We start from the raw sequence: 9,288 nt of genomic DNA, 5'->3' as shown, positions 1-9,288 counted from the left end.
TAGTAATTTTAGCTAGGTAGTGGCTGAGTGCTAACGTTGCCACTAGCCAACAGTAATGTAACAGTAACAGTAATGTTAGCTAGGTAGTAGATTGAGTCTTCCGTTGATTCCCTACATAATACAACCTAGATTACAGCAGTAACACATTATAATTGCATATTACCTCCCACACTGAGAGTGACATCAGAGAAAATAGCTGGTGTGTGAATTTGGTCAATGTTACTCAGTTTAATGCACTGGGTAGTTTAACTGCTACAGCTTTGGTTCATCTGGTATGGCGGCTAACTTAACGATGGCTAACATTTGCTTATGTTAGCAAAGTTTTGACGGAAACTACTGTTTTGCGGATATTACAGATAGGTGACTGTCTCTTTTCTGTTTGTGCTGTTACAATTAGTTATAGCTTTTATCAAGTAACTGCGCTTTTTTCTGCCCCTAAATGTAGTTTTGAATGACCAACTCACACATTTCTTGTCATTCACTATGTAATCCTTTTGTTTTGCTATGTTTAATTTCCGTCATCTTTCGGCTCAAATCAAAAAAACAGTTTTGTCATTCTTGCTTTCAAAGGATTCTTATCAGCCCATGACATCACACTTTGAGTTATTGTCCTCAAGGTGGGGAGTGTTCCATGACGCTAACATACAAAGAGAGGCCGTGTTGCTAATGTAGGTGGCTATTACACACACAACTTTCCCAAACCTCCTCTTTGTCCAAATAGACAACTCCTCTCTGGACAAACAGAGTTGTCTGTCTGTTTAAACTTTTTAATGAGCTTAGTCATACTTGTTTACTAGAAAGAAAAACAAAGGTTGGCCTCCATGTTGCACCATAAATTGGGTCTGCTGTTGTGGGTCTTCCTTGTATTTATGCAAGAATTTGGGCACTCAATCAAAACACTTTTTTAATTGACTTTGAAACTTTTATACTTTTAAAGCTGCTTTATGTAATTTATTGTAATGTACTTTAGTGATTGCGACACTTATTGTATTTAAACAAAAACTGCTCTGTTATTGCATCATCTGGCACTACTGACAGTTATTCATTATCATTAGGGAAATAACTCAGCACTTTTGGAGTTACATGTTGGCGACAGTTAGATGAGAGGGTTGATACCACTCTCGTTTCTGTGGAGTAAATATGAAGCTACAACCAGCAGCAGGTTAGCATAGCCTAGCACATAGACTGATGACAAGGGCAAATAGCTACCCTGGTGTCATCAACACTATAGAGCTTGTTTGTTTCATATGTACAGTAAACTAAGCTTAAGAACGACAATTCAGAATGTTACACCTGCTAGATCTGTCGGCTGGGAGGAGTTGTCTGACAATACCTGGAAACTGAAGCTAGTCACTGATTCAGGCTATGCTAATCATTTAGCATTCAATCATAAAGGTGGTATAGGTCTTCTCATCTAACTAAAAACAGCATCGTTTATATAGAATTTATGCCATAAAAAGGCTATATCTTAAAGGAAAAGTAGCATGATGGAGCAAACTGTCTGGCCTTCACATATTTATATTAACTAAATCTACATAAGCTAAATCAGCCCTGTATGTTGAGAATTTGAAAAAGTAAACTGGTTTTATACGTTAATGTGGATCCACAAATAACAACTGTGAGTAATGAAATAATAGCTTGTTAAAAGTTACATTCTGTTCCTCATTCACTGGATAACTATTATGTACAGTAAATTAACTTAAATATTCAGAGAAACTAGAATTCCAATGTCTTAGTATTGTACAATGCAACTCATCACATTAATTCACCAGCATCCTATGGAAACAGAACACACACACGCGCGCGCGCAGCAGCAGCAGTAAGAGGAACCTGCAGGCGAGCTCTGACAGTTGATTATAATTGGGTTGCCTCTATAGGTCCAAGCTTTCACATCCCATCAAGAGGAAAGGCCTGTGAGACTGTTCATGCCGATCACTGCTGCTTCACTGTAAGAGCTGTAGGAACATACTACACCCTGCAAACACTACAAGAAAAATTGGCTGATATAAAAACAGGAGGGAAACACCCCGGATGTGTTTATCGTGCAGATATAGATGTCACTCACACAGTCACAAGCGACTTAGTCCCGTAATTACCTGACTTACATGTAACAGGAAGTGATTCCCAAGTCCATAAAAACACAGGAAAAGATGGTCAGTCTGTCTGAGGAGGTGTCCAGACGGCTTTTACAACTTTAACACACCTAGAAGTGCAGATATGATTATTGACTGATGTGAGTCCTGCTTGTGAGCAAACTGTTGCTTGTTTACACATCCAGCCTTTTATGGAACATTGTCAATCATTTGGAGTAGTGTTTCTGGCCACCTGGTGAAAGTCAGTCTGATATCCTCTCTTCTTTTACCTCTGTTTTTGTGTTTGGATATTAGCTGCTAAATGCTTCACTATGTTCACTTGCTAACTGTCTGTCTGTTGGTTGGTACTGGGCGGATAGTGTGGAGCAGGTTTTTTAAAGCTCTTTCCCTTGTTGCATAGGATACAGAGGCCAGACCTCAGTTAGAAAGCACACTGAAATTCATCTCTAATAAAGTTCAAATTAAGCCAAGCATGCCAAGAACGTTCATCACATCACGTAAATCCCTCCTGCAGAAACAGCAGTAACATCTGCACAGCTGCACTCCTGTCCACTTAAAAGCCTCTTGGTTCAATATAAAAGTGTCTAACAGACTTAGGACAGACTGAACTTGACAAGACCCTCAGGAGCGTTTACCATGTCCTGATTTGATTACAGCGCTGCGAGGAACATTAAAGCTAACGTATCCGCGTATAGCTACCAGTGTAGCATACTTTATATAGCATACCGTATAGGACTGATTATGGAAGATGACTCATCTGACTGTCATAGATGATTTCATGGTAAATTATCTGCATGTCAGACAGCGACAGGTTTTATGCTGCAGCTTTAATGTATCATCATTGTGTTGAGGGGAGTCAAGAAAGCGATATGGAGGACATGAGGAGGACATCAAGGTCAATATTCTCCTCGTCCTGTGACCCTTCCATCCACATGAGTCTGGACTCATTAAACTTTGACTTTTGGAGAAGAAAATATGGAAAAACTAAACTAAAAGATGTTTCTTGCGATAAGACTTCAAGAGAGTAACTGGTGGAACAGGCTTCTATAATTGTAACAACATAATCCAATCGCTGCCATCGTCAGCGCACAATGAGCATTCTTTCCACTGGTACTCTGTTTCCTCACACCGAGGCTGTAAAACTTTGTGCAACAATGTTCCCTCGTGTTCGTCAGGGCTGCAGTGAACACAACGTCCTCTCAGGAAACCTACAAAACATTATACAGTGGACTTTATATGCAACTACAGTTTATCGGTAATGTAGTCAACTGGCCACCTGCTATTTGTTTAAAGTCCTACTTTAACAATGAAGAGAGCAGATGGTCGACGAATGCTGCTAACAGATATTGTAGCTCTGATACAAGCGAAGATGAGAGGAGGGCTTAATTTAGTTATTCTGTAAAACTTGTTCATCCAAACTCTCCTTCTGTTGGGAGGATTTTCCCTTCACGACTCGTTACTTTTAATTCAATGCAGTTGTTCGGCAGGCAGGGCTGCAGCAAGGAATTCTGGGTACCTGGGGGAAGTTAGCTTTAGGCCCCCCCTAGGATTCTGTTTGTTCCCCTTTTAAAGCTTTTTTTCACCCGTTACCCAACAATAGTGACATAAATAAGGTATGGTTGCACATATCCATTCATTTAATTATTTTCTAATCCTGTTTTTTTATTGGTTTTCTTGTTTTTGGTTAATTGATTTATGGTTTAGTCTAATTAAGGTCAGAAAACAGTGCCGTTAAGAGTTTCCCAGTATCAAGGTGACATCTTTAAATATATTGTTTTGTCGATCCAACAACATTTTAACAATTTAATAAAACAGAAAAATGAAGTAAATCTATTATTTTTGAAGAGAGGATGAAGTAGTTATGAAATACCAAACATTTTGGCCATTTGTTTTAGCATAATGTGTGTGTGAAAAACAGCCCATGGGCTTCTATTCTCATGTTAAATATTAAAATATGAACTCTGACCCCCAAGAAGTTGTCAATGGAAAAAAATGTATTCTAATATTTATTTATTTTTCAACAAAATAAAGAAAAGTGCCCTCTGCAGCTGGTCGAACAATAACCTTTTAAACCCAGAAAATTGCACTAATTTATAAGAAACACTTTGAGGTCACTTTAAATACACAACAAACACTCGATCAAACACGTAAATGATGTTTTAGAGCAGCTAAATGTTATTTTTCTGCTTGGAAGTAAAACAACATGACAGACGCCTCATTTCAAAACGACAAGGAGGGTTTACTTGACCTTTGGGTACATTTGAGACTAGACTGATCAGTGTAACAACTCCACATTTCCTTCAGACGTGCTGGTGTGAGAATGAACCTTAAAGGCAGAGAGAATCCTTCTTGTATGCAGCTCCGACACTCGGCTGTCTGCGTGAGCCGAGGAAGGAAGTTAAACCTCATGAGAACAAAGTAACAGGACCCAACATGAACAGAGAAACGTAGAATCAACACTTTAAGACACATGTGTAAAGCTTTATAAAACTATACATTCTGAGTGGAGCGACAAACAGGCCTACTGACTAATTCAATTCCTCGCTGATAATTGAAGTCATAATTGCTAAGGCCATTTAGCATCACGGGGTGTTAAGGCAATAACATTGTTTGTTGAAAGCATAATTCTCCCAGTAGAAATAATGACATGTGTGCTCCAATTAAAAGTAAAAACAGAGGAGTGAAGGCTTGCTATAGATTAAAGCAGGGTGTAACAGTTTGGTAAAGGCTACTACTTGCAGAGCTATTATTTTGAAAGGGCAAACATCAGTCAGCGCCCGGCTCACTTTTTATCGCCTCCACGCTGTTGAAATGAGCCTGCAGCTCCTGCAGCACGGCTGTCCTGCCCAGGTGATCGTTCCTCCTCTTCTCCATGATCATGTCCTCCAAACTCTGAAACTCCAGCACGTGCGAGTGTTTGTCAGACATGAGGATTTTCAACCTGTAGGGCTGCTTGCCTATCCGGATCTCCCCACCCATTTTGAACTCCCTCTTGCCGAACATGCACCAGGCTGCAAAGCACTCCGAGTTCCTCCAGCTCAGCTCCCGGTCCTTTAAGCCCACCTGCTCCATCGCGTTCTGCACCACCATGTCCGCACCCAGAGCTTTAAATTTGTAGAAGTCGTTCACAATCCTGCACCTCCTCCCCTGGCTTGCATCCGTCAGAAAGCTGTTTTTCACCTCGGCTCTGTGCAGGTGCACCACCTGGAAGTCTCCCACATACACAGCCCAGTGTGGGTACTGCCCTGTAGCCACGAACTCCACCAGGTCCCCTGCTTTACATTTGTTGAGCAGATTCTCCGGGGAGTAAACCTCCAGGCTGGCAGACTTGGCGCTCTTCTCGTAAATACACTCATCTCTGTTGTAGACGGCGCACTCCACCTCGTCGCGCTGGTCGTACTGTTTCTCTTCCTGATTCGGGTCCCTGTGTGTGCCATCCACCGCGCAGCCGTCCTCCAGCTCGTCGTCGTCGTTTGAAAATATGTAAGAGACGCCAATCCGTGGACCTTCCTCCGTGTCCATGCCGTTCGGGTCCACCGTGGGAACTTCTGCGTAACTTAAATGTGACAGCTTGTCCATCTGGTTCCCCATACCGCTGCTCACCTGGTGGCAGCCTGTGTGTAAGACGATCCGATGAGCTGTTACCGGTCTCCAAACATCACCACCATATGTCTCAAACCCTCTCAGGTTTAAACTCGCTCAGCCCTGCCGTCGGACAGGGCTTTTATCCAAATTACGCATGAAAATATCCCCGTGAAACGACCGCCGGGATAGCCTGATATATCCCATCAACAAGTGGAGTTGGGAGGAGAAAACAAACTGGTTTCGAGAAAAAATATCCCTCAGGTGTTGCCTCGTAGACTCACCTGCTGTTTCCCTGCGTAAAGTTCCGCCTGCCAGCTGTCACACAGGAAACACAAACAGTCAAAATCCAAATACACGAAACGCAGGACTGTTCATGTGTTTGTCCACAGAGCAGATAAACTAGTCCACCGTGCAGCGGCAGAGATCCGTCCGGCGCTGAACTGAGTGCAGATCTGAAGCTCGGCATCGCTTCAGACTCTCTCCAGATACACACAGCGCCGCTTTTAAAGCGGAAGTGCGCGTAATTTTCATCATCGCATTTTTTTATATCCGCTCCTCGTCTTCGCAAGACTTAAATGCTCTTTGAAATAAACGCTGCTTTTGTATTTGTCTTAAATATAGTAATGTAGAATGCACTATTGACAAAATGAATTACATTTTTAAGCTTTAAAGTTTTTTTAATTTATAGTTTTATTTTTTAGTTAATTGTTTCATCTTAAAGCGATTAAATAATAATAATTATTTGTTTAGCAAGTTAAATATTAAGCTAATTAGCAAGTTAGCAATTTAATTTAAGTTCATATATTTTTTGTTAAAATTAGATACTTTTTTGATTAATTGATGAATTGATCGATTTTTGTATATAGCCATTTTTAAGTTATTTTATTTTTAGTGTACTTTAATTGTATTTTCCTATATTATATATTAATTTATGCATTAATCATTATTCATTGAATTAATTAATTAATTAATATTTGTTAATCATTTTTATTTTATTTATTTATTTATTTTTTTTAACTTTTATTTCTTCAAATTATTTTGTTAATATAATTTCTTTTTTTTCCTTTTTTTTATGTATTTTTTTTTTAATCTAGTTTGATTATTTTTAGTTCTACTTATCTATATATTAATTAATTGTTTTATTTTATGCATTCGTTTTTGTTGTTGTTGTTTATTTTATTATACTAAATTAAAGTCACTCACATCAAATTCTTGCTGTAGAGAAAAACACTGCTGCGTAGACAAACCTCCATCCTGGTTTAGCAGGTAACTGTGGCCCCATTAAAACTTACAAACGAACATCTGCGCATATTTTACTGTTGTGACCACCTGTCTGTCCTTACATGAACTGAAGTTTTGCAGTCATTTGCTCCCTCTCCGTCCCCAGGTGGGACCATAATGTCTCCATTAGGTTTGTAGCCGGGCCTGGACTCTCTCCCTCTCTCTCCCTCTCTCTCCCTCTCTCTCTCTCTCTCTCTCTCTCTCTCGTTATGGGCTTTTTTCTCACTACTGTATCCCACAGGCAAGGGGAAACACTCAGTATGCCCCAAAAACGGCACATGCTGCAGCAGCTTGTGTGTGAAAATACCTGTCCTGGAAATAGAAGCGCTGTGAGTGAGACACTGGGAGAGATGCTGAGCGGTGTTTGACAGGCTAAAGTAAGCAAATGTTCAACCCTGTAAAAAACAAGAGGCACACAGAGACACAAACTCAAACAGGGTGGAGTGACCTGTGTTGGACCCCAGCACTGAGCTGAGTCCCCACGGGAGGAACGCTTACAAAATGACTGCAAAGTCATCTGGTACAGTAGATATGACAGAGGACGTGTCTCAACAGGAAAGGGACTCTTTTTGAGCTCATGAATCTGGTTCACACAGGTTGAATAGCCTCATTGTCCACAGTGGACTCAGCAGATTAGCATAGCAGCCTTTGGACAGCACTACTTTAAGACTATCAAGTTAATTAAGGGACTGAGCTTTCCCAGAGCTGAACAGTATCACACTGTGTGATTTCCATACTTATGTAATCCTGATTGTTTTCCCTGATTAGCAATATTTGACCTGGGTCAGGGTTTGAATCAAGTTTCTTTCTGCAGATTTCCAGGTCAAGACTGATCCAAAGTTAATAGAGTTTAGTCACGGCAGGAGAGGAAATGTGGCAGGGGTGTCTGTTGGTCCAAAACTACTGGATAAGTGGCTTTGATATTCTATACAGACATTCATTGTCCCAAGAGGATGAAACCTAATCCCTTTGTTTATACCCTCTTTCTTCCCGTAATACCACCAGAAGCTCAAAAATTATGTATCCGCTAAGATTTTATCTCCAAGTTGGCACAAAAGTTTGAGTACACATTCATGACCTAATGACTCAGGAGGTTGGCTATTGTGGAGTGAAATTTGTAATGGACTGATTGTCATGACATTCACGTCTTCTTCAAGACAATGAATAACATTGTAACTGGCACCATCATCTGTTCAAATGTTAACACTTTAGTTTGCTAAATATGCGCCAAGTAAGTCATATTTACCTCAACTAAACTTTATCATAAAGGCTAGTTAGCGAATGTTAGCATGTTAACATGCTAGACTACAATGGGGAACATGAACATACTGCTAAATATCTGTGTTAGCATGTTATTGCGTGCGTGCTAGCATACTTATGTTAGCATTTAGCTCTACCAAACACTGTTTCTTAGTCTTGTTTGAGTATATTTGTTTCCTGTTTGTCTTTCTGGGCAACACAGATAAAGATACACTTTATATATACGTTTTTTTTTCCAGTCTCTACAAGTTCATTTGGGACTGGAAACTTGGGCGCCGGTTTAGCTAAGCAGCTAAATCGCCAGGCCATGTACAGCGGCCACAGTCCTCGATGTGGCGGCCCCCGAGTTGGACTGTCATCCCCACTCTCGCTTCCCCTGTTTCTACCACCATCCACTGTCCTCTCTAGGTAGAGGTATTAAAGGCCAGAAAAATAACCTTTAAAAGACGAGGAACTTAAAGCTGTAGTATCATGTCCTGACTTGATAATGATGAAACACATTTCAGAAGAATTTTATCTGCTGCCGTACTTCCACTTTTACTTGAGCAGAGGGCAGAATCATTTCACCATCACGATTGTTTATCAGCTTTGGCTCTAAACTGCATTTTCCGTAATGTGCACGCCCGTCTTTTATTTCCAACCTTTCTCCCTTTTGAAGTCTTGCAGGCGCAAAGCATATGTCAGAAGTCAAAAATAACAAATTCAGCAGATGCATTACACCTTACCAGAGCGTCAGTGCAGGCCTGAAGGTGTTAGAAAAGAAATGAACAGTTATAGTGGTGAGACGCAGCACATTCGACCAGAGCTTCTTATCCTCGGGTGGCATGACCCAGTTTATGCCCCTGGTGCCCTGCCGGTGACACGCTGAAATTTGTGGTGCTGGGAAATTACTGGAGCAGGGAGACCTGGGAGACAGAGGCAATTAGACGGGGGGCCACACGCTGACACCTTTACGACCTCTCAAAAATGTGGGTTTTCATAGCTTTCAAATGGCTTCACATCCATGTATGAGATTGTTTTTTTTAGCCTTTACATCTACATGGATAGGTGAACAAGTGTGTACTTGAGG

General features: G+C 40.7%; 1 protein-coding gene across 1 annotated transcript; it reads right to left on the bottom strand.

Annotated features, from left to right (window-relative positions):
* Positions 1-4,134: 4,134 nt before the first annotated feature.
* On the bottom strand, positions 4,135-6,158 carry lratd2a (LRAT domain containing 2a). The gene has a single exon (XM_069681690.1). It carries the CDS (start codon positions 5,682-5,684, stop codon positions 4,860-4,862), a length of 825 nt encoding a protein of 274 aa, XP_069537791.1. The 5' UTR covers positions 5,685-6,158; the 3' UTR covers positions 4,135-4,859.
* Between the last annotated feature and the right edge of the window lie 3,130 nt (positions 6,159-9,288).

This window comes from Semicossyphus pulcher, unplaced genomic scaffold (assembly GCF_022749685.1).
Source record: "Semicossyphus pulcher isolate SPU_LCO1_2020_fin unplaced genomic scaffold, fSemPul1.0.p SCAF_5, whole genome shotgun sequence".
In the NCBI taxonomy this organism is placed as follows: Eukaryota; Metazoa; Chordata; class Actinopteri; order Labriformes; family Labridae; genus Semicossyphus; species Semicossyphus pulcher.
This window is presented reverse-complemented; position numbering and strand designations above follow the sequence as displayed.